This window comes from Camellia sinensis, chromosome 10 (assembly GCF_055761805.1).
Source record: "Camellia sinensis isolate YWXY chromosome 10, ASM5576180v1, whole genome shotgun sequence".
NCBI classification, from domain to species: domain Eukaryota; kingdom Viridiplantae; phylum Streptophyta; class Magnoliopsida; order Ericales; family Theaceae; genus Camellia; species Camellia sinensis.
Window position 1 is genome coordinate 82,350,100 of NC_138970.1, and position 26,040 is coordinate 82,376,139.

General features: G+C 37.6%; 1 protein-coding gene, 1 long non-coding RNA gene, 1 other non-coding gene and 1 pseudogene across 3 annotated transcripts; 3 read left to right on the top strand and 1 right to left on the bottom strand.

The window, feature by feature from the left end:
* Positions 1–1,244: 1,244 nt before the first annotated feature.
* On the bottom strand, positions 1,245–1,631 carry LOC145800516 (putative mitochondrial protein AtMg00820 pseudogene; annotated as a pseudogene).
* A 10,257-nt stretch (positions 1,632–11,888) lies between these two features.
* Positions 11,889–12,838, top strand: LOC114263241 (plant/protein). The gene has a single exon (XM_028203749.2). It carries the CDS (start codon positions 12,146–12,148, stop codon positions 12,590–12,592), a length of 447 nt encoding a protein of 148 aa, XP_028059550.2. The 5' UTR covers positions 11,889–12,145; the 3' UTR covers positions 12,593–12,838.
* A 252-nt stretch (positions 12,839–13,090) lies between these two features.
* TRNAA-AGC (transfer RNA alanine (anticodon AGC)) lies at positions 13,091–13,163 on the top strand. The gene has a single exon. It is a non-coding gene; the product is annotated as a tRNA-Ala (tRNA).
* A 4,405-nt stretch (positions 13,164–17,568) lies between these two features.
* On the top strand, positions 17,569–19,449 carry LOC114263240 (uncharacterized). The gene is made up of 2 exons (XR_003629571.2): positions 17,569–18,482; positions 18,563–19,449. It is a non-coding gene; the product is annotated as an uncharacterized LOC114263240 (long non-coding RNA).
* Positions 19,450–26,040: the final 6,591 nt, after the last annotated feature.

Here is a 26,040-nt window from a genome sequence, read left to right on the forward strand (position 1 = left end):
TCACAAAGGATCGTAGCACACTTACTTTCCTCCAGACTTAGTTTCTCAAGTATCCTCTTCATCCAAACAGCTTGGCTAGCACAAGTTGCTACAGCCACGAACTTTGCTTCAGTGATTGAAAGAATGACTATAGGTTGTTTTCTTGAGGACCAGGCAACAGCTCCAGATCCCAATATGAAGACATAGCCTGATGTGCTTTTCCTGTTTTCTAGATCTCCTGCATAGTCACTATCTACATAACCAACCAGACCTTCACACCCTTCCTTCTTGTAAAAAACTCCAAGTCCAGTGGTTCCTTTCAAGTACCTCAATATCCTCTTGCCTGCCAGCAAGTGCAACTCAGTTGGTTTAGCCATGTACCTGCTAATCAAGTTTACTGCAAACATCAAGTCTGGCCTCGTAGCTGTTAAGTACATGAGGCATCCCACCATCTGTTTAAACCAAGTCTCATCAACACCAATCCCATTCTCATCTTTAAAAAGTTTATAACCTGGAACAATGGGATTATGAACCAAGTTGCTATTCTCCATCCTCAACCTTTTCAAGGCCTCCAAAGCATACTTTGGCCCTGTTTGGTAGAGCTGTGGGAAAGTGCTTATAGCTTATGTCTTAACAGCTTATAGCTTATAACTATGAACATAAGCTGATTTCTAACTTATAAATTAAGCATCTCCTGCCCCACTCAAAGAATAAACTAATTTCTGACTTACAAAAAGCTATAAGCTGCATTGTTAAGCTAAACTAAACACATCAAAATAGCTTAAATTAAGCTGAAAGTTGAAATAAGCAGCTTTTAAGCTGCACCAAACAGGCACTTTCTCTAGAAAATATAAATCCCATTCGACCTCTGCAATACTTCTATGCCAAGAAAAAACCTCATTCTCCCCAAATCGGTCATATCAAACTCCCTCAACATGGAATTCTTAAAACTTAGCAAACATCAATTCATCATTGCCAGTAAATGTTAAATCATCTACATATAAACTGACAATGAGAATCTTACCTCCCTTATTTGTTTTAATGAACAAAGTATGTTCACTATAACACTTCTCAAACCCTTCACTTATGAAATGTGCTTCAATACGACTGAACCAAGCTCGTGGGGCTTGTTTTAGTCCATAGAGAGCTTTCTTCAACTTGTATACTTTCTGAGGATTGTTTTTCAGCTCATAACCCTTAGGCTGCTCCACGTACACTTCTTCATGTAGGAAGGTGGATTTGACATCAAGTTGATAGAGAGTCCATCATTTCTGAGCTGCTAGAGCCACAATCATTCTCATTGTATCCATTCTCACAACTGGTGCAAACACTTCTATGTAGTCTATCCCTTGTTGTTGCACATACCCCTTGGCCACCAAACGAGCCTTGAACTTGTCCATTTCTCCATTCTCTTTGAGTTTGGTCTTATAGACCCACTTCACTCCAATCTTCTTTGCACCTCTAGATAGATCAGTGAGTTCCCATGTGTTATTTCTCTCTATAGCTTTCATCTCCATGTCCATAGCTATCCTCCAATTGTCACACTTCACTGCCTCCTCAAAATGCACTGGATCTGCTAAAGCAAATAGAGCCAAATTAACATTTGTAACTTCTTCATCTGAAAGCCCTTCCCCACTTACATAATCTCTCATCCACCCCGGGGGCCTTCTAGCTCTTCTTTCATCAAAACTGGATGATTCTCTTCCATTCTCACCAGTTTGAGGACTACCAATTGGTTCTTTAGTGACTTATTCTTCTTCCCCACTCACTGCTCCATCATTCTCTGTGTTCACTGCCTCATTATCTTCTTTATCATCTCATTCCAGATCAGCCATTATATGTTCTGCATAACTCTTATCCCAATTCCAAGACTTGTCTTCCTCAAACACTACATCCCTGCTAATTACAACCTTCTTTGCAACTGGATTATAGAGTCTATATGCCTTAAACTCTTCACTTACTCCCAATAACACACAATTGAAGTTCTTTGCACCTAGCTTTGTCCTTCTCACATCAGGAATATGCACATGTGCCACGCATCCGAAAACCCTAAAATGCTCAACTGAGGGTTTGCTCCCACTCCAAGCTTCCTCAGGTGTTTGATTCTTTACAACCAATGTAGGACTCCGATTTAGAACATATGTCGTCCAGTTTACTGCCTGGCCAGAAAGTCTTGGGAATCTTTTTTTCAGACAGCATGCATCAAACCATGTTTATCACTGTTCGATTTTTTCTTTCAGCTACTCCGTTCTGCTGTGGAGTATACACTGCAGTCAATTGCCTCTTGATGCCATGCTCTGTGCAAAACTTATTGAATTCGAATCATGTGAACTCTCCTCCTCGGTCTATTCTTAAACATTTTATATACCCTCTTACTTCTTTCTCAACATAACTCTTAAAACGTTTGAACATGCTTAATGCTTCAGATTTTTCTACTAAAAAATAAGTCCATGCCTTTATAGTAAAGTCATCAATAAAGCATATAATGTACCTTTTCCTACTATTGGAAATGGGAGAGATTGGTCCACAGAGGTCTGCATGAACAAGCTGGAGCTTCTCTGTGGCCCTCCAATTGCTCTTCTTTGGGATTGAATCCCTATGTTGCTTCCCAATCATACAATTAGCACATACTGTCAATGGACTCTTGAACTGAGGTATCCCATGCACCATCTTCTTGAACTGAAGTGTCCTTAATCCTTTGTAACTCAAATGTCCATAGCGACAGTGCCATAAGTGTGCCAAATCCTGTGTGGAAGTGTAGAGACAAGCTGGCTTTGGAGACAGTGAATTTGCTAGCAACACAAACATCCGATTTGTTGTCATCTTGGTTTGTATTACGAGCCCTTTCTCTAGATGATAAATTTTGATCTTTCCATGTTGAATGAGAATCGTCAACCCTCTTTCTTGTAGTTGACCAGTGCTCAGAAGATTGTTCTTTAGTTCAAGCACAAAAAATACTTTACTAACAACATGTGTAAAACCACTTACTGTCAATCTCACATTGCCTTTTCCTAACATAGCCATCCTTGTGCTATTTCCCAACTTTACCCTCTGCCTGAAGTCCTCATTTAGATCACAGAACAGGCTCTTGTCGCCACACATGTGGTTGCTACATCCAGAATCTACGAACCAGACATCTTCCCTTCAAGCACCGGTCATATCCACATATGACATGAGTAACATCTCCTCTTCTTCTCCTAATTCAGCGTAGTTGGCTTCCTTATCCCATCTTGGACACTCAGATTAAAAGTGTCCAAGCTTGTGACACTTATAGCATTCCACTGTTGCTTTGTTGTAGGACTGGCAGCCTCTCTCAACTTTGTTTAGAAGTATCCTTCACGAGAATGGTCTCCACCATCGTCTGATCTATGACCTGAAAGAGATAATTTTTGACTTTCAGATCCTTTAGCTTCAATTTATCTAGCCCCTTTCGTTGTGCTTCTGTCTGCATCGCTCCACTCTCTAGCTCAACATAGCCAGTCTCTACCAGCCCCCAATATTCCTTAGATCGCAGGAAATTCTCTATCAACATGCTCCAATGGTCATAGTGACCATCGAAGCAAGGGATGGTTGGCTGCACAAAATTCCCTTCGGTTGTCATCTTCTTTGCTGCTGTAAGAACCTCAAAGACTGCTGCTTTGATTTTGTTAGGCCCAGTGGGGGCTCTGATACCAGAATGTTAGGAATTGAAACACAAAATGAAAGAGTACACAACAATTCTTGGAATTACTTACTTCTTATTGAACAATCTAGGCTTATAAATAGCCTTCTACAATCGTAACAAAATGAGAAAAACTAGCTCACATTTACAACTAATCAACATGATAAGTGCAACTAGGAAAAGTCAAAAAACACTAAACAAGTACCCTAAAGACTAGGGCTTATTCAAACTGAATGCAACAACTTATTTGAATCCCTAACAGAAACCTAAACTTTCTCTTCATTGGCTAGCCATCTCACGTTTGTCATGATTAAAAAAAGGTAAAACAAAAAAGGACATGTTAAACTATATTACCTGAGAGTCCTTTATGAAAGTAGCAACACATTTAGCCACATTTAGCCTATTGTCAACAACACCATTTGTCTCCCCGATACATGTGTTGGATTCAGATGGCCCAATTACCCCCAAGTAATAGTCTGAAATTAGAAACCAAAGGTTGTATCCATGGTGAAACATAGGTAGACGAAGTGAGCAAAAGATAAGCAGAGCGAGAATCAACTTCTAATTCTATGTTATGGAGATGATGTTAATGGTAAAAATTAGAATTTCAACCAAGCCAAATATTTCAAGTGGCAAAAGAGAATAAAAAGAACCAAGGGATATGCAGAAAGTTTGATAAATTGTGGTTGGAGAGATTTGCCTGAAGCCAGTATTTGATGGGTAGTGAAAAGAAGAGTTGGTTATGCAAAGGAGGACGTAAAGTAAACTAGTGCATACAACAGTGCCCAAAACACAATCCCTTACGCTATGTTTGGTTGGGGGATTTGGAAAAGGAAAGAGAAAAGATGTGTGAAACTAAGTGAAATACAGACATGTTTTATTCACATTTCACATACCTTTTCCATTTCCCTTTCCAAATCCCTCCTCAAATCACTCAACCAAACACAACATTAGTGTATGAATAGGACTTTCAAGCAATTGTTTGCAACGGTGACAAGAGGTCAAGTTAGTTACCAAGTTAAGCAAGTTTGGACTGGAAGATGACTATGAACACAATGCCATAAAAAATATATAATCATTGGTAGGCATGAGATGTTCCATAACCACAACCGTGAGGAGGAAAAATTCGGTTCAAGAAGAGATTTATAAGCTGCATTTAGAGTTCAATTACCCAAATTGGATGGCCAAAGAGGTATGTCTTCACCTGTGGAGTACAGGCATAGAAAAATGCCACGAATTTGGTCCAAAATAGAACAATCGAGTAACGAATTAAAATTATCAATATGCAATATACCATCAACTGAAAGAACATCTTTGATTTGTAAAGAGTCCCAAGTTTGTGGTAGGGACTAATAAAAATAGGGACTAACGGAAAAACATTTGTCATACCAAAAAGATTTACTTGAGTGTATAGAAATTTGCCATTGAATTCCCTAGGGTATTTTATTGCGAGCCTTGATGACGACTTTCCAATGGGAACTATGATTTGGTTTTGATGAAGCTTCCTAAAATAGTGGTTTTTGGAAAGTATATTTGGATTTGAATACTTGAGTCCAAAAATAGGTTGAGTCACACCCCATAATCTCGAAGCAAGATTCATGAAGTGAGCAAAAGTATATTTTCTTGAGTTTCTTAAGGCCAAACCACCCCCATCTTTAGGAAAAGAAACAAGAGACCAATTAATAGCTTGCCATTTAGAATGGGAAGCAGGCACACCTCATAAAAAGAACTTGTTTTTTTATCAATATCTTGACAAATGGAAGAAGGAAGTAAATGAGTTTGCGTTGTGTTAAAATCCACTCACTACATGACTACCACCTCACCTACTCCACTAAACCTAACCCACTACACCACTACCACCTCACCTACTCCACTAAACCTAACCCACTACACCACTACCACCTCCACTTCACCTACTCCTAACCCACTACACACTCACCCTCTTCTATATATAGGAATCATGAATCATTGTAATAAATAGATAAATAAAATCAATCAATAATACAATTCTCTATTTCTTTTTATACATTGATTTTTTTAACATGGTATCAGAGCTAGTTTAGAACCTAGTATTTTCGCTTTTCCGGCGGGCGGCAACCTCACCTTAGCCGCCCGCCGGATCTCAACCTATTCAGCTTATTTTCTACACATACCTTCCCATCACTGCCTAAATCCTCACCTTAGTTCTGGGTCTTTTGAATCGTCTCTACAATTCACTGAATCTCGCTGCCTCGTCTCTTGCCGAACCTCCGTGAGCCTCGCCACCACTTCCGGAGGAGCCCCCACCTTTCGACAGTCCATGTAAGCTTCCAAAAGGCTAGAGTAGTGAGGATGAGCGATGATCTTAGCTTTGATAGCTTCAACATCATTCGAGTTCTCATTCTCTTCTTGTTGTTGATCATTATGATGAACAGTACTGCTTTGGTGAGTGTGGGTTCTTATGATTGACGGGTAGTGAAATTTCTGGGAAGTTTCGGCTTCAAGAATCACTGCTACTAAAGCAATTGCCCCACATGGGCATGTCCCTCTAAAACTAAATATATTTGTCCACCCACACACAACTTTTGTCCCCCTCTTTTCATTTCTTTATTTATTTTTTTTTTTCTTTTACTCACCCATGTGACCCACTATGTTCCAACCTACACTTTTTTTCCCCACTTTCTTTATTATATATATATATATATATATATATATCTTTTTATTATATTATATTAAAAATAAGAGGTGCTAAGGCACTGTCTCAGTTTGCTTTTGTGAATCGGGACATCTGTTGGGAGGAGCTTGAGTGGATGGGGAAACATGGGCAATCTCCTGCCATGGTTGCTACAAAGCCTCATTACTTCCTTGATTTGGATGTCCAACGAACAGTGGAAAATTTTATAGAAAATGTGTCTGAATTTTGGTCATCCAATGAGTTTGCTGATTCATTAGAAGATGGTGACATTTTGTTCATTGACACCAAATTCTTTGTAGATTTTTTTGTTGATTTGATGTTCAAGGAGGATGCAAAAGAAGTATGGGAAGTCATAAATGAATTTCACTTTCTTTATTATATATATATATATATATATATCTTTTTATTATATTATATTAAAACAAAAAATTATATTATATTAAAAAAAAAAAACAAATATATTTTTTATTTCAAATATATTTTTATTATTTTTTCTTTATTTTTCTTTCACATTATTTTTAATCTTTTTCCAATTCCATTCATCACATCTAGCTTTGCACACCAAACCATATTTTATTCATCTCAGGGATCCACCCCGATCACAATTTTACACAAAAAAAAAAAAAAAAACAACACCAACAACAACAAACCCAAACACAACAACAAAAGATTTGTTTTCTTTTCTGCAGACGGCCACCCACCGACCTACTCTGCCGCCGGTCTCTTCTTTTTGCCTCCGTCCTGGGCGGTCCTTACCGGTGCTGCCTCTGTGCTTCCTAATCCACCAGGCATGATCATTACTCCCTGCTCCTCCACTATAGCATATGGTGGACCTCCAAATCGGAACATCACGGTGGCCTTCCGCTTCAGCTCCTTGTTTTCTGCCTTTAGCACACTTATCTCTGCTCGCGCATCCTTATACATGCGTTGGAGCAGAGCCAGCTGGGAATTTAACTGTTGCACCTCATTTGTCCTGCTCTGCAGCCGGTGCGACAAGTTTGTGACCGCAGTCATGGTTTCCACACATGACTTCAGAGTATACTGATTGGCCTCAATATCAGTTTGCACCGCCATTTTTTGCTCCACCGACCGCATCGGAAAGTTCAACGGAGCAAAACCAGAGGTGTTTGGTTGAGGTTCACTGGCCACCGCACCAGTTGTCTCTCTTGTTGACTCATTGAGGTCTGGAAAGAGAGTGAGCAGACTCTGGGAAGAAGAGGCCATTTTCTGGGCTATAAAGTGTTACAAAGTTTCTCTTTCCGAAAACGCAGAGTTTTTTAGAGAAGGGTTGGATCCAGAGTATTTTCAGAGTGTTGCAGTCTGACAAAGTTCAGAGGTTTCAGCCTGGTTTGGTTTCCACAGCCTCCGCATTGGTTTATATCGACACTGATGACGCGGCCGACACGCCACTCTGTCGCTCACGTGCCTCGCCGCGTCTCCGGCTCACCTTTTGATGGCTCGACGCTTTCTGTCGGGCATGCCTTTTGAGGGCGCGACTTTTGAGGGCTCACTATATATATCCATATATATATATATATATATTTGGGCAGCCTATATACACCATCATACAGTGTATTTTTTAAGGGTCCGACAAGACTCTGTAAACTGTCCCGACATTGATTTCGGTTAGCTCCTTCATGGGTCCGACAAGACTCTGTAAACTGTCCCGACATTGATTCCGGTTAGCTCCTTCATGGGTCCGACAAGACCATACAGTGTCTCTTATCCTCTTTTATTTTTATGTATTTTCTTGTTTTGTTACTCTCTCCAAACTCAAGTTGGTTAGTTCCTATCCCCCTTGAGTTTGCGGGGGGCTGTTAAAATCCACTCACTACATCACTACCACCTCACCTACTCCACTAAACCTAACCCACTACACCACTACCACCTCACCTACTCCACTAAACCTAACCCACTACACCACTACCACCTCCACTTCACCTACTCCTAACCCACTACACACTCACCCTCTTCTATATATAGGAATCATGAATCATTGTAATAAATAGATAAATAAAATCAATCAATAATACAATTCTTTATTTCTTTTTATACATTGATTTTTTTAACACGTTGCATATTACGGAACGACATTTAGAACCTAAATTTGCTAGAATAGTTCTTCCAATAAGAGATAGCATATGAGCTTTCCAACTGAAAGTTTAGAAGAGATTTTGTCAAGCAAATATTGAAATTGATTTTTTGTGGGTCGACCTGAGTAAATTGGGACTCCAAGATAATGTTCAAGCTAGGTAGTACGGTGGAGCCCCGTAATGTTCAAGTTTAGGCTATGTTACAATGGGGTTGGTATCTCAATAGAACAAGTACATGATCTTCAGGCATAGTAGCTCCGAAGGGAATAGGATGCTTCACAATAATTCATCATTTTTCATGAAGACTCCCTAAATTATGGAGAAGTATCACTTGATCCCCTAAACTATAAAAACATACAAATAGACCCCCTAAACTGTGGGGAATTATCACTTTACCCTTTAAACTACAAAAGCATACAAATTAGACCCTCTAACGGAATGGGTCAAAGTGATACTTCTTAATAGTTTAGGGGATTTATTTGTATGTTTTTATAGTTTAGGAGGTCAAAATGATACTTCTCAATAGTTTAATGAGTCCATTTATATACTTTAATAGTTTAAGAGGTCTCCATATAAATAACCCTTCTAAAATAAAGGCACGTTAGCGTTTTAATTTTCAATAAGGTATGGAATTTGGAAAGCGAAGCAAGTATATCAGAGCCAATCATTTTGCACAAAACCCTTATTTGTTTAGGATGTAAGTAAGTTTAGGTAAGTGTATAATTTACTTAATGTACGAGCATACCTCGAACATGTATTCCTTGTAATCAAGCTCAAACTCCTTCTAACGGCATCGTAACACCTGTGTTCACAACTCATGTGAGCTTATCAGCGGATGTATGCCAGAAAACCCTTCTGATGCTAAAGTTAGCTCTCTTAAGATCAATATGGGAAAAACTCTTATCAATTCTCTGAATCAAGTTGTATTACCTAGACTAGATCAAACTCTGGGCTTTTATGTGTTTCCGTAAGGTAGAATCCTAATAAGACTCTAATTCCTCTACTTATAATCCCACTATGAGTCAACTTCTTTTAGGATAATGTCCATCCTTTAACACCCAGACTACTCAAGTCCAAGTGAAGCATTCCAACTTCTAGATCGACAATTGGGCATAGCAATCCATCTTCATAGTTGCATGCCATTGTCGTAACTAGTGACCAAGTCCGGATTTCAAGCTAAGCCAGCTGAGCAGAACCGATCACAAAGGTCGCACAACTTCTGTCCGATTCTTGCGAATGCTAGGTCCTTACAACTAGTCAAAGACATAGCTAGGCCGGTCAAAGTTCATACTAGGCTTGTGCAGGTCTCTCTGTCTGGCCAACACCATAAGGCAATTCCGTCTAGTCAATGCACCTACCAAGCCGTTTGTCCAGTCGAATCTCCTCAGTTCAGTCCAAGCCTTCAAGTCGATTAGCTTGCAGCATGGCCCAATCTTATCAGCCTCTGTTCTCAGCCCAATAGTCCTGTCCAAAGGCCTAGCATATCTCTTGCCGGTCAATCAACGCCACCCAAACACCTAGACATAGCCTAGCCTACTCTTGTGCGACCTTAAGTCCACATACTACGTTTGTCCAGTCCAACTTATGTTATGCTCCAAGTGGGCAAGATGTCTTCATTTTGTTAGGTTGCTTGAGTTAGACCTTTTGCTATGTCGCTAGAGTTTGCTAGATTGCCAGAGTTAAGCCTAGCAAAGACAAACAAACACTTTGCTAGGTCACTAAAGTCAGGCAAACACTTTGCTAGGTCGCCAGAGTTAGACACTTTGCCAGGTCGTCAGAGTCGGAACAAATACTTTGCTAGGTCGTCAGAGTCGAAACAAATACTTTGTTAGGTCACCGAAGTCAAACAAACACTTTTGCTAGGTTGCCAGAATCAAACAAACACTTACCATAATTCTACCAGGTTTCAAAGTTAAGCCTTGGTGTGCTTTGCCCGGCCTACCAATCCGATGAAAATCTCCCTCACTTAACAACAATAACTAAAAGGTACATTAACAAGAATAAGTTTGGGCAAGTATATGATTTATCTAACAACAATAACTACTGTAAAGATAAAAGGGCAAGTATATGATCTATCCAACAACAATAACTACTGTAAAGATAAAAGGTTCACCTAACAAAAATAGAAGTACAGTCAACCTGGTTTACACAACAACAACCAAAAAAAAAAAAAAAAGTGAAAACAAAAAAAATCATTTGTTCGCTTTTATATATATATATATATATATATATGTATGTATTCAATGGTGGATTTTTTTAAAAAAGAAAATTTAAGGTCTTATCACTTAATAACCTAAAAGTCAAAATCTTTTTTCAAATAAAGGGTTAATTACAGTTTTCACGTATATAGTTTGATCCAAATTTTAATTGAAACTAAACCTAAAAGGTATAGATCAAATTGTTCAAATTAAAACTATAGGGATTAAAGTGAAATTTGAGTCTAATTACAGGAACGAAAACTATAATTAATCTTTAAAAAATTACTAAAAACGAAAAAGTCAACCAAAAAGTTTTTTTTTTTTTTTCAAACGCCAAACCTGGTTCTATCAATTGTTTTTAATCTAATTAAGCCGTTGGTTTGTTCTTCAATAGGTAAAGAGGTTTTTTTTTTTTTTAATTTTTAGTATACTTTTTTTAAATTTACTTCTCGAGATCTAAGATTAATATTATATACAAAATTATGTTCAAAAAAAATTACTGAAATTTTTTGTTATTTTCCTGTACATAACTAAAATTTTTCACTATTTCTAAAATTAAAAAAAAATAAAAATCAATTTCACAATAATTATAACTAAAACAATTTTGATTGCGCAATTAAGTAATTTCTCGCTAAATGAACCAACAATTATAGCTGAGGGTTTTTTTCCCTACATAGTAATTGAACAAAATGAAACTGAAAATAAAAACATCTACCCATTTCAGATTATATTTATCTTTAAATAAATTAATAATAAACATAATTTTGGCAGTAGATCATCTTCTTCTTATTCTTTGTATATATAATAGTTTTATAAGTTATATGAATTAAAGGGTTCAAAAAGTTAAAGCAGAGGTTTGATTTTTTTGAAAAATATAAAATTTTTTGAGGCCATACATCATAGAAAATTGGTTTTAAAAGACTTAGGCCCCGTTTGGGGACTTACTTTTTTAGTCAATTAGTTAAAAAATTACTAAATTAGTCAAAAAGTCAATAATTCACACTAAAAAGTCAAAAATTCTCTTTTCTCTCTACTTTTAGCCAAAAAGTCATCCCAAGCATACAAATTTTTTTTACCTATTTTTTTAATCAAATAACTAAAAAATTAATAAATTAACCTGTTCCCAAACGAGGCCTTAGTCCAACAATAAAAGACTCAATTTTGTGAGCGAGAGCTAAGCTGACTCATAATATCTTGCATAACTTTGAAAAAAAAAAAAACAAACAAACAAATAAATAGACAAACGAGTCCGAAATGAGGTCCACCGAATACCTGTGCTCCTTTCCCACTAACACGTGCCAAAACATACACGTGTCAAGATGAATATGCAAAGTTGGGAACAGGTGCCAGAAGTTTCTAGTCCACACCATGCATAGCTACATCTTCCCAGCACCTTCTACAATCTATCTATATAAAACCACCCTCTCCCTCTCCCTCTCCCTCTCTATCACTATCACCAAGAAACTGAAATCCATCTACAATCCACAACACGCATCAAGAGACACATCAGTTAAAGGAGATCAAACAACAGTCTCACCAAATGAAGGCCATGGATGAGAAGAAGGAGACCGAGAAGGGCAAGCCGGCGACGATAAAGGCGCCGATTCGAGACGAAGAGGGACACAAAAAGGTGGAGAAAGTGGAGCTGGAAGCCCATAAAGTAGACACCCTCAAGTACATTGAGAAAAAACTTGTCGACAAAGGCGTGCAGAGGATGGAGCGCCACCCGGCCGACGGTTTGCCTTTTGCTCGGCCTCCGCCGAAGTCGGGACACGGCGGGAAGTACACGTGGGAGGGCCCGGCGGACGAGGCGGAGAACGAGTTGGACCCGGCGCCACCGGCGATTGATGAGAAGGATCCTAACTATGTCGACGAGGAGGTGGTGAAGGAGGTGGATGGAGTGGTGGTTGGGGTGGTTGAGGTGCCTAAGGCAGCCAAGGAAGGGGTGTCAAGGATTGAGATTGACCCCCACTTAAAGGTGGTTTAAATTTGACTTGAGACAAAAAAAAGAGAAACTATTTGCACAGAATACCGTTCACAAAATGGATCATGAATTGTGTTTTGTTTGTGAATCATTCTGTGATGGTTTTTGTGCATGTAGCACAATTAGATTGAAAAGGAGTTTGTTTTGAACTAATGTTTATGGTATCTTTGCTTTGGTTGTTTTTGCTTTTTATGTAAAATAAATTTTGTTTATATGGAAGTGTTTTATATGTTTTGATTTTGGATTTTACATGATAGTCTCCATCATATTAAGGAAATAACACAAAACTATTAGTTTATTGGGAAATTATCAGATGTTTCTAGAATATTTATGTGTCCCTATTTCTTAATTAATTATTATTTAATTATTTTTTTATTTTTTTTAATTACTCAATATAATATTTTACTTATTTATTTTTTCCACCATTATTGTGGTAAATATCACGAATAATTACTTAGTTTATTTGGTACATAAAAAATGTCTCAACAATGATTGAACAGAGGGGATGTAGCTCAGATGGTAGAGCGCTCGCTTAGCATGCGAGAGGTACGGGGATCGATACCCCGCATCTCCATTTTTTTGCAAATTCTGTATTTTCTAAAGAGAATTGTGAAGAGTAGTGGCTTCTACATGCTACGTATACGCAAAGAAGCTTTTTTAATAGTGGCGCATGCAGTCTTAAAAAGAGTAGTGGCGTCTATATTTCGGGGGCAAAATATGCATGTCTACTGTATTTTGCTTTATAAATTGAATTTTTATGCTATTTTATTAATTTGTGCTTTTAGGATACATATTAAGAAATTTAAAGATTTGTAATAAAGATATTGTACAATTTGCATTAAAGTGCAACAAAGAATGTACAACAAGACGAGCCAACTCAATAATTTTTGCAACTTTAGGTGAAATTTTAAAAATATATTTTCTATTTAAATATTAATTTAAATTTGAGACAATTATAATAAAAAAAATTAAGATTTGAGTTTTTTAATAAAATAAATTTTAAAGTTTTAATTTTATCAATTTAAATTCTAATTTTTTTGATTTGTTTTCAATTTAAAACGAAAAAAATAGTATTTTAGATATTAAATTTAATATAGTTATATATAAAATATTTTAATTTTTTTTATTAAATTTAATGATTAAAATATTTATTTTTTCATTGATTTTATTTAACGAAAATAGATAAATGATTTAGATAGAAAATAAATTAAAATTTTGGGATTTATTTTGTTATAATGTTAAATTTTAAGAATTTTTTTTTTTTAATTTTTCCTTTAAAATTTTACCCCTTTTTTTTTTTTTAAATTTATTTGTTTCTGTGTCTATTATTGGATCTTCAAATAGAGAGAATTTTTTATTTTTTTTCCTTACATGTTGTTTGAATAATGAATATTTTATTTACCTTTTATTACTTGAAGCCTATAGATAAGAGTTTTTATTTGAGGGACTTGCATGCGGTCTATTAGATCAGTGTTTACTTATAAATTTTGTTTCACTTTTTACCTGTCAATATCTTGTAAAAGTATTAGGGTAAATAAATATTTTAAGATTTATTGATGCATTAAAAAAGTACACAAAATTTATAAGTATTTAAGTTCATTATAGATAGGGTGGTCGCGGTTTGGTTTTAGACGGTTTACGAATCGGTTTAGACCGCCTGCATATATAAGGTTTGGAAAAAATTTAACCTGCAACCGCCTGCAGTGGGGGTTGCGGTTTGTGTTAATAGAATTCGTGGATGTGCAGGCGATTTATGGATTGAACTTTTTTCTTTAAAAATTTATTTTGGTCTTTTTTTTTTCATTTTGTAAATATTTATTTTGGATTATTTTCCCTCCATTTTTTAAAATGCTTCAACATTAATAATTAATGAATTAAAACTCATAAAATTAAAAACACAACAAAATCCATTCCTAACATAAACAAATCATTTAAAATTCTAAACTTTTAAATCAAATAAAAAACTAATATAATCACATCTTTTAAAATCCTAAACTAGATTATCAATCTCATTCACTATCTACTACCCGACAATACAATTAAAATAAAATCATTTAAAATTCTAAACTTTTAAATCAAATAAAAAACTAATATAATCACATCTTTTAAAATCCTAAACTAGATTATCAATCTCATTCACTATCTACTATCCGACAATACAATTAAAATAAAATCATTTAAAATTCTAAACTTACCTAAAAGTAATTTTTCATTACCTTTTACATTTATCCAAAATGCAATAATAAAATAATAACGGTCTAGATTAAAAAAATAAAAAAACAAAAAAAAATCTAAGTGTGAGCAAATTCTTGCGACGGGTTAAACTCGCAATCATGTCATATTTCAAATCACATCCACCTGCATTATATTTGTGAAACTGTTCATTTATATCCGAATCAATTCAAATTAAACAGATTATGTAATTCGAATAAAAATATACCGAGCTCTAATTATAGTGGACTGCTCTATAATTTATCCTTCTTATTTTGTTGTTGTCTATAGTTTTTTTTCCCTAGTCCTATAGACGAGTTGAGTTTATTATTATTATTATTATTTTGCTTAGCCTTTTGATGACAGAAAGTCTACAATCTCGTAAAGTTGGTCCAGAAATCTACTGTGAAAGGTTGAGAATTGTTATTGTGCGAGGTTCATGTTTAGATGAATCTAAATTACATATTAATTTTTCTTAGTAAAATTTTGGATATTATTTCTAAATTTTTAGTATTATTGTTTCAATAATGATATTTTCATTTTTGCTAGGTTTCCTTATACTTCTTTTTTCTTTTTCTTTTTTTCCCTCTCTTTTTTCTCTCTTTTTTTCTTGTGACCAAAGATTGGAGTACAGAAAAATTGAGTCTTGAGAAAGTATTTAAATGGCCTAGAGAGGGAGTTGACTAGACAATTAAAATTTTAAAATGTCAATATCACATCTTGTTTGCTGATTACTTTCTTTTGTATATAAATTATGTTCATATAGTACTGTGGGTATTGATTTCTTACCTCACAACCAAATAGATCTTTCTGTCAAGATTTAAACAACTTAGCTAGCAAGCATGCGGCAGAATAGATTAAGCTGAACACCTACACACAAGAGAATAAAAAATACCGCAGTGGTTCATCCACACAGAGACATTCTGATGATCAAGTCAGTCAAACAATTTCCCAAAGATATCAAAGAAGTGAACAATGCACAAGAAAAAGCATACCTTAGACCTACGAAAATGTTTTACTTTTATAATGATCAGTGCCCTCGTCCCCTAGAAGTCTTGCTTCATAGAACTCAAGCACAACACTTATCTCGGACTCTTAGTTAGATAAGAATAATCCCTTCAAGGGCCTCATCTCTATCCAGACTAAGCGCCTCAACTTATCTAGAACTTTTGTCATCTATCCAAATATCTCAGATTCCGGTATTACCGCACCATATCTCGACAATACCTCAATCACCTCGACAATCTAGCTCATCTACGTGGCACCTCGACCACGTGGCGGGACCCTAAAAATAAGTCTCTACAACTGCCCCCTAGGTTTTATTACCTCGGCAACATGAGGTGATGAAACCTATATCGTTCAATCTCCTATCATGTCGGCTAAACAATATGCTAGAGATACTCCTCCGACTGAGATCATGACTCGTTGACTTCAAGAAACAAGGACTCAAATGTCCACTCATCAAAAACCAAGAACCAAGAACCAATAATCAAGATGATCCTTCTTGTCCGAGATTAACATCTCTATCAAGCTCGCACTATTAGTCGAGATTAGGACTCGCTAGTTCAAGAATATCAAGAACTCAAGACGTGTGTGAGTTGTCATTTCATAACTACCTGAACCGCTTTATCCACGTGTCACTACCAGACTGGTTTGTACTCGTCACGAGTCAGACACGTTGCTTCATTTCTAAACGACGTTGCCTGGCACCAGTCTGGCACGTCGCTCAAGGGTTTGAAATAATGGCCCTTGCTGCCCCTCTCACTTTTCAACAAAACTCTTTCTCTCTCGCTCCGTCTCTTCACTTCTGCATTCACCACCCTCTCTCTCCTCTCAAAGCCTCTCTCTTTAAAACTCCATTGCCAAACTTCAAAGCTACCTGCAACTCACTCGTTTCACCGTCTCTAATGCCCGTTCAACAACTCTGCTTCGATTAAAAGCATTGTATGACTCTGGTGAACACGATTCTAATGTCCATTTCTCTTGTAAGTCTCTCATTCCCTCTGTTTCGATTGTGATCTTTCATTATTCTTTATATTCTTAAGCATGCTTCCGCGTTTTCTATGTCTGGAAACTTGTAACTCACGGCAAATCTCACTGTGTCCATATATGCTTTTCGCACATCACTTTTCTGGTTCTTGCATACTGGCACTTGATTGTCATGAATCACCCTTTCCAGTTCCTTGAATGTGATCTTGTTTTCAATCTTTATCTTCAGAATCTGGTTGCCTTTTCTTATTATTCTAGATCACTACCTCTTATCTTTGCCTTTATCCTTGTATTATTTAGATTTAGGATTGGGATTTGCTAGAACATTATACACTAGGGAAACCAAAATAAATTGAGCCCCGCATTCTTCTCCAGATTTTCAAAACCTTCAACCCAGTACTCCTTAGGGTTACGCCGCGGTTCATAGATCCACATAAAACACAAAATATTTCTCAATAGAAAACAATACCGAACCCACTTAGCCGAGGTCATAGGTATACACAAGTGGAGGGTAGATAGCCCCACTAAGATAGAGAACTTTCATCAGGAATACAATATCCCAGTTGATGTCTATATCAGACTTGCTAGTGAGAATGATTCTATTATGTCGGGGAATGATTACATGTCTCTTTCCATTCCCCAGAAGCATCCTAGAATACCATAAAAGTAAGCCACCCTTAGAACACACACTTGTCGTACATTATCAGCTTAAGTTTTCCATTTCATCCCACTGTTGATCACTTAAATCTTTCTCTTTGTGTTTTTTGGATCTCCCCCAGCCCTGACAAGAACCTCCGAAAGTACTACATTCCTAGGATCAACCTGCAAAGGCTTTTGGACTTGCCTATCAACATCCACAAAGCCCCTTTTCTCTTGGACTACACAACAACGTACAAGTCCCTACTCCTTGACCTCCCGTTGAGAAGCAAGACTCCGCCATCTGCCATCTGCCATCTGCCAACACACCAACTGCTTCATCAAGAGCAGATTAGGGATCAACATCATATCCAACCAACCAACCAACCGTCAACATCGGCTTCTTCACAACACATCCCGTCTTCCGAGCACCGATGCCGCTGACATCCCTTAAACACTTCCGCAAGTAGAACTAGAAGCAAGAAATGCTGAGGCTCCGACTTGCCAGTGCATGATCTTGAAAATTTGCCCATTGCACTTCGCACCTTCAAACTTGGGACCAGAGTCACCATCGCCACCACTTCCGAAGAGATGGGTCGCAAACTTGCCATCGCAAAGGATCTTCTCGTCGATCTTTCCAGCATCGTCACTATCCACTTCTCTCTATCCCTTCTAACAATCGAGAAACCGAAGGAGTGAAAAAGGCCAAAGCCAAGGCCAAAGTCACCGCCTCCCCTTTTTTTTAAGAGAAAGATCCTGAGGACTCTATCTGCATCTCAAAACTGGCTGAAACCGAGAACAGGCCAATATCGGGATCTGCTAAAGCCCCTAATGCAAAGAGGTTTCGTGCTTTCAGGTTCAAGATCATTGACGATGACACATGGTGCCTCGAGTTCGTTGTCAATGATAGACCACTCAAGGTCGGGGATATTACCCAGAAGCATCCCGAAGTCGTTGTTACATGCTTTACTATCGTCCTCCTTTCGACCATTATAAACAACATCGGTAGCTTAATGAGTTTGATGATTTTACAATAGTGATGCGCAGCTCTGTCACGGTAAGCATTATTCTTTTATATTTCCAATATTCAATACTTAACAAAATATGTATGTATCTAATACTTTGCTATTCTTATAGCCGATCCAACATGCCCACTCATTCCTAATTCATCATGAGTTGATGATGAAAGGCCTCACCAAGAAAACTCAAGAAGCCACCAACCTCCTTGAATAGCTAAACCAGGCTGAGGGCCTAGTAAAAAAGCACATGGACAAGACCTAAATCGCGAACAGAGTTGCTGAGAAGGTGGAGGCTTTAGCTAAAGAAGCTGAGACAAAGGCTAACTTGGCCATACAACAGCTGGCCGAGGCCCTGGCAAGAAAGGACAAGGAGATCAAAAAGGCCTTAGGCAGATGTCTGAGATTAGTACCGCAAGCAAGTGAGCCAGGCCTATAATAGAGGTTATCAACTCGATTGGGTTGTATTGCTAAAGAAGCTTAACCTTTTCAAGGAATCACCACTTCAGGATCTCACGCAATTGACTCTGCCCTTCCTTCATGTGCCTACCCAGCCCGAAGAGGGTGAGAAAGATGAAGAAGAAGGAAGCAAAGATGAAACTGACACTACTAGAGCTAAGTTTTCCACCCTAAATGATCAAGTCCTAGACCTGACCAGTGAAGATGAAAACGAAGTCTCCAAGAGTTTTTCATCAAAGAAGGCCTTCTCGAGGCCGAAAAAAGCCTTGAAGACACTCTGAAGGAACTTGACCAAGAAATCGTGGCCGACGCAGAGGCTAAGAAAGATACCACTTTGTCCACTGAGGCCGACACACCGCCAATCACTGAAGTGGGGCAGACTAAGAACATTGCCCCCATATCTAGCACTTAAGATCTTTTTCTTCTTTCTATTGTATTTCTTTCTTTTCAATTTTTCTTTGAATTAGTTTGTTTTTTGCGAGGCCGAAGTGCCTTCTCATGCACGGAATCAAGTTCCTCTTTTCTAAATACATAGCTGTTTTTGACTAAGTGTTGGGTGTTTGTTACTTTATACTGCTTTCATGTGCCTTGTGTACTTTGGGGGTGTTTGTTTCAGCTTTTCAGAGCCAACTTATGGCTTTTAGCTTTGAAAAAGTTATTTTGGACTGTTTGGTTAAACTTATTTCAAGCAGCTTCTGATTTTAACAGCTTATTTTAACTCAAAAAAGCTGATTCTGAGAAGCTGCTCACCCCTTGCTTCTGATTATCAGCTTCTGCTGTGGACATGTTAATTTATGGTTACACTCTTAAATTTTTTTATTTTTTATTTTTTTAAAAATAGAAAAAGACTCAAATGGACTATAGATTATTATTATTATTTTTTATGAGAAATGCAGACAAACAAAAAATAAAAATTAATTGAAAAAGTTATTTCACAGCTTATTTAACAAACACTACACAGCAACTTAAATTTATAATCCAACAGCTACACCAAACAGATTAACAACTTTTGATTAAAGTCATAATCTATAATCTGTTAAGCTATAATTTATAAGCTGTTTTAACAGCTACACCAAACGGAGCCTTTGTCTGTCTTTATATTTTGCACTTTATGAATTCTTCTAAGTATACCATCTTGATAACACCTTATCTCGAATAACATAACCATCTCGTGTTACAACATCTCGGACAAAGCTGTTACTTATCTCGAATAACTCATAAAACAATTTTGAATTTTTTTTAACAAGTATCACATTTACTTGATTCATCCGTACTCTTTGCCCCCTAATGTGAATGTAAGTATAACTTAGGTTCACATTAAGGATACGTCGTTTGAATCTTGCCTAAGCCTAACTTAGACATCTATAACCGAGGTCACCGTGTTTAGCTCCTCTAAACAAAATGACTTCACCTTAGTGCACCGAGAGTACTTCCTACCTCAGTTTCTCGCACAAACTAGTCAGGTCATGGTTAGTTTCGCGTTGATTCTTTTTGAAACATCTCTTTAACTTAGTTCAACTCTGTCATCCTGGCAAGTCTAAGTTAAACGTCTTATTTCTATTTGGAACATTGGCTTAAAACTTTGTCTTATTTAACAGTTATGAATTTCAACAACATTTTGTAAGGCACAAAATCAGACTAGTATTTTATTAATCAATACTTTGGCTAAAAATTGTCTAAATTACATAGAAAAATTAGAAAACATAGTGATAGAAGAACTTCAGATTGCTTGTATTCCATAGTCTTGGCAATTCATTTTCATCGATGTTTTCTAGTTGGTCTGCACCGTTGCCGACAACTAAGATAATCTTATATAGGCCTTCCTAGTTTGGGCCAAGCTTATTCTCCTTAGGATCTTTCTTGTTGCCGACAACCTTTCTTAAGACATGATCCCCAACTTGAAATTCTTTGGCATTTACTTTTTTGTTGTATGCTCTAGCAAGTCTCTGTTGGTATGCCCCCAGCCGAATTACTGCTCGTTCCTTTCTTTCTTCAATCAAATCTATATCCTGGGCTAAAAATGCCTCATTCGTCCTCGATATGAATTCTGACTCCAGGAATGATTAGACAATATGCCCATAGAACATTAGAAAACTCCTCTACCTATTTGCCCTTGGTGACTTCCAGTCTCTTCTTTATTCCATCCAAGATGGTCTTGTTAGAGATCTCAACTTGGCCATTGCTTTGAGGGAAGCTAAGAGTTGAATAGTAGTTCTTGATCTTGTATTTCGCGCATAAATTATTGATCAACTTGCTGTCAAATTGGGTGCCATTGTTTGCTTTCATTGGCTCTTGAAATCGCGAATCTGGTAATAATATTCTTCCAAATAAAACTTCTTATGTCCACATCTTGGATTTTGGCCAACGGTTCAGCCTTCACCCACTTTGTGAAGTAATCCATGGCTACTAGCAAGTACTTCCTTTATCCAGTTTCCTTGGTGTAGACACCCCATTTTTTTATCACCCGCAAGACTTGGACGCTTTATTCTGAGCACTCGATGATGAACGTTACATTTTGTAAATGGTTTGAATTCTTAACAAAGGAATCCAAGTTCAAGCTCTAAACAATCCTAACCTTCCATGTCCAAGCTGTTTCTATACCTTTATCCCTCAAAAATCCATTTTTTAGCATTGTGTCAACCTATATTGAGCTTGAAACAGAAGAGCAAAGAAGCCGCATTGGGGCCCGACCGTGGCTATGAAGAGCCGGTCGTGCCTTTTGGGCGAGAAACACTATTCTAGGCGAGAATTCGCCAACTGTCTATTTTTGAAGATATTTATGACATATTTCGCTCAAATTCCATAAATATGAGGCCTCACCTATGTTTTGAGGGTTAGAAAAATTTCAAAGAGTGAAAAAGATCTTTGAGAGCTCATTCTTCCATTACAAGCTATCTTTGAGCTAGCTTATCATCTTTGGACTATATCTATACACCACATACACCCTTAGAGCTGGACCTTGGAGCCTTGGTTGAGGCTTGAGAACCATAATTCAACCTTGAGAGTGCTCTAGGATCAAGTTTGGCTTACAACCAAAGCTTGCTCTCTTCAAGAGGTATAAGCTTGCCACCTTTTTCCTTGCTTTCATTTCAATCTTTTTCTTGAGTTTTTATACTATTTTGGATCAATTCCAAATGTTGAAACTTGGGGTTAAAGAGTTACCAAAGGTAGAGAAGCTTAACACCCTTTCTCGCACCTTATCCCATAGCTCATGCCCCTTGTTTTCCCACTATTTTCTTTGGTTTACATGATGATTTTTAGAGTTTAAAAGGGTTGGAAGACATGATTTAGATGTCCCAAAAGTGGAGTGGTTAGCCACCTCTCCTTGGTCTTGCTTACTAGTTTTGTGTCTCTTTGTTCTTACCTATCTTTTTGTGTTCTTTAAACATACTTTTACCTACTGTCTTTTACATTTTAGGCGCTGCCTAGGGCTGTTTGAATTCATTTAATTAGTTTGTGCTTTGAATATTATACTTGTTTTGTTGTAAGTCATCATGGCTTTGGTTGTTTAGGCCTTAGACATCGAGTCATTTGAGTTGATAGCTTTATTTACATAGTTTTCTCATAAAGAGTCTCACTTTTGTAATAATCAACTTTGCATAATCATCTCTGCAAACTCCCTCTATTCTTTATTTTTTTGATCAAAGAGTTGTGTTTTAATAAAAGGTTGTTGTTCAAGCATAAGAAAAAAATCCATGCTTAATGGTTTAATCTCTTCGGAGGTTCATTACCAAAGGCATCGTATCTCTCTTATGCTAAACATAACCTTTTGTTTGTCCTTCCTCTTTCTCACCGGTGTATTTACTTCTAAGGGACCAGCTTTCTAGTTAGGCCCTCGGAAATCACAAAGGTATGTCTCATTATGGCTTGCTCTCAAGTTTGGGTTTAGAGTCCTTATAGCTCATTATGGGTTTGGCTATGTCATTATCGCTATTTTGAGTTTGAATAGTCATTATCGCTCATTTTGGGTTGGATTTGGAATCCATTATCGCTTGTAAACAAGTTTGATTCCTCGTTTTAGCTTGAAAGGCTCATTTCTCAAGTTAAGTCGATACTTTTTCATCTTTATTGCTTTTACACTTAGTGGACTTAATTCTCACTTTTTCGCAAAATGACTAAGAATGGAAAGGTAAATTAAAAAGGATTAATAAAATCAGCTTAAAATTGGATCAACCGACATAAAGAAGCTCAATAAAACTGGTTGGATTTGGTCGAACGTTATACCCAATCTGACGCTTCTAGAGTCATCACATACTAATTTGTGATGCTTGATGATTCTTGAGGCGTGTCTACCTCCCTGCTTGAGCTACCTTTATGATTGGAGGAATGGGTGATTTGTCTTTCATTACATTTATTGATTTTTGGTCCAATCGTGTCCAAAACCATCACGTAATCAACTTGCAACCATTAATGGTTTCAAAATCGAATCTGTTCTTTTCTTGAGTTTCTCTATGATAGAGAAGAGCAGAAGGAACAAACATGGTTTAAAACTGCTCTGTCTGTACTGTTTTCACCTTAGAGCACAAAAACATTTTTTTTACAAGAAAATAGGGCACGACCGGAACTTCTTGGGCCCGGCCAAGCCTCATTAGGGGCCGGTCGGGTTCCAATGTTTGGTAAACAGAGTACTTTAATAGAGGGCAATGGCTGAAGGTGAAACAGAACAGTTGCACAGAAGACAAACAGAGCAGTTTCTCCAAACCATCTTCATTAACGCGTATACGATTCTTGTGCATCATTTAAATATTTTGTTGTAATATCATTACTGTTTTAAATATTTTGTTGTAATAAATTAGATAGCTAGTTAGTTATTCATTATTCATTCGGATTTGTAGTAGTTAGTTTAATTCGGACACTCGGATATTCGGACCCTCTTGCATGAGGGAAAAATATATAATAATTATGTATGTCTTCCAACCCCCATTTCTTTCTCTTCTTTATTTATTCGTTTATGATGGATAGCACAGAACATCATGTTTTAATTAGCATTTTCCATGACTTGCTGTAGACACCCCATTTTTGACCGTCCTCAAGACTTGGACGTCACCGTTTGAACCCTCGGTGATTATCCATGTTTGTGTTCGTTTGGAGTTCCCGGAGGCCTCGGCTCGCGTGCCTTGCCTCAGGACCTCCGAACTTGACCGTTTAGTGTCTGGTTTTGCACCAAACACTTGTGTTTTGCCTTAGAAGGGCAGGGTAGGGCTTGTGGACCATCCCCACCCATCACCGGCAGTGGCTAGAGGCCATCGGCTGGTTTTTGCTGCCACCGGCAATATATATTGCCGGCCGGCACTATTTGTTGCCGGTCAGCACTTTTTAGTGTCGGCCGACACTCTTTTTGGCCAAGATGGCATTTTTGACCGGCCGATTACTGTGCATCTGCTTTTGCAGATATTTTAAGACAGCTGTCTTGCTTTTGCTCCCCTCCATACACGTGTATGGAGGGATCTCCCTCTTATGAAGCTTGTCTTGTAAGCTTTACAAGACAAGAAGTGCCATATAGAGAGAGGGAGAGCTCTTGGCTGGAAGAGGGGAGACATTTTTAGGATATTTGGAGAGCTTAGACAGCCATTGTTAGGGTTTGAGATCTAGGGTTAGGGTTTGTTACACCTTATCTCTCCCTTTTTCCCTCTTGTGTGTGTTTTAGTGTGTTTAGTCCATACTATTGCACACAAACACATAGTGTTTCACCTTCCTTTGGCTCTTGAGGTTCTAAGGGACTGGTTTTGAAGTTTTGGTGTTGGATTCAAGCTAAGGAAGGCCATTGGAGCACCATTTGTGAAGGGATCATCAAGGGTAAGAAACTTACACCTTTATTCCCCTTTTTTGCATTGATTTTCCACCTGTCTTAGAGCTGTTTTTGTGCTTATTGTATAACATAAAAAAGTTCTGTTTTTAGGCCCTCTTTATTGTTTATTAAGAGTGTTTTGTTGTTTGAGGGTGGTTGACCCCCCTTAGGCCTTGAAAGGCCTCATTTTGAGCCATTTTGTGCTAGCTCCGGGATTTTGGTGTTGGGGTCTCTTCACCACTGAAATCCCTCAAGATTGAACATTGAAGTCCCAAGAAGGAGAGGGCCACCCCCTCTCCTTGTTGTCCTTGAAAAGGGCATGTTTTGGCCTCTTGAGAGAGCCTATGCTTGAGTGTGTGTTGAGCATGTTTAGGCTGTTTTTCATGCTTATATATCCATAATATAACATGATTTTAAGTTGGTTTTGGTACTCCATGCATGTTTAGCATAGTTGCCTTGTAATGCCTTGTTATGCCTTAACATGTCTTAGGTTGTTAGCCTTTGTTGGAACATGTTTTAGGCTTGGTCTTGTGAAGATTTTGTGCATGTTTTGCCATGTTCTAGGTCTGTCCTAGATTGTTTGGGTCGAACTTTGCATGCATCATGTAGCCCCTTTGCATTCGGGCTTGTTGGCCTCAAGTATGTGGATGTGTAGCATGCGTTGCTTGTATTGTTTTGGTGATTTGGGGCCACCCTATAAGCTATTTCAGTCCCATTTTCATGCTTGCTTGATTGCCTTGCATGCCCCTTTGATGCTTTGGAGGCATGTGTTGCATGCTCCTTGTTTTGACCATTTGTGCATGCCTTTGTTTTTGAGCCATTTAGATGCCATCTAAGTGGTCTTTTGGGCCTTATGTTATGTGCTAAAACTCTGTTTTTAGTCATTTAGTCCATGCCATGTTTGGTCTTACTAAGTATAGTTCAATGCCCCATTGGTTTGCTTTGAACATTTGGACCATTTTGCGTGTGAATGTTAGCTTATTTTGTTGCTTGGTTTGGCACCATCCTAACATGCATTTTTAGAGCTTATGTTGCATGCTAATTAGTCCATGATTCCCCCTTTCAAATGTGTTTGAGGGTTGTTCAATTTGTGCCTAAGGTTTGGACCATAACATGTGCACGTGTGCATGTATATTTGGTCCTTCATTATAGCATTATGGCTACTGTTTTAGGCCTATTTAGAGTTGCCTAATTCATGTTTAAGTCCATCTTTGCACCCATTTGCATTGCCATATGTATGCTTGTATGCATGCATAAGTTAGTTGCCATGCCATGTTGCATCCTTAGCTTGTATGCTTAGGTTGCATTGCATTTTGCATGCATTCCTTGCCCCTTGATTTGGTGATAGGGAT

Bases quoted from the DNA above. Each gene is read 5' to 3' on its own strand.
- LOC114263241 (XM_028203749.2), top strand. From the start codon at position 12,146: ATGAAGGCCATGGATGAGAAGAAGGAGACCGAGAAGGGCAAGCCGGCG.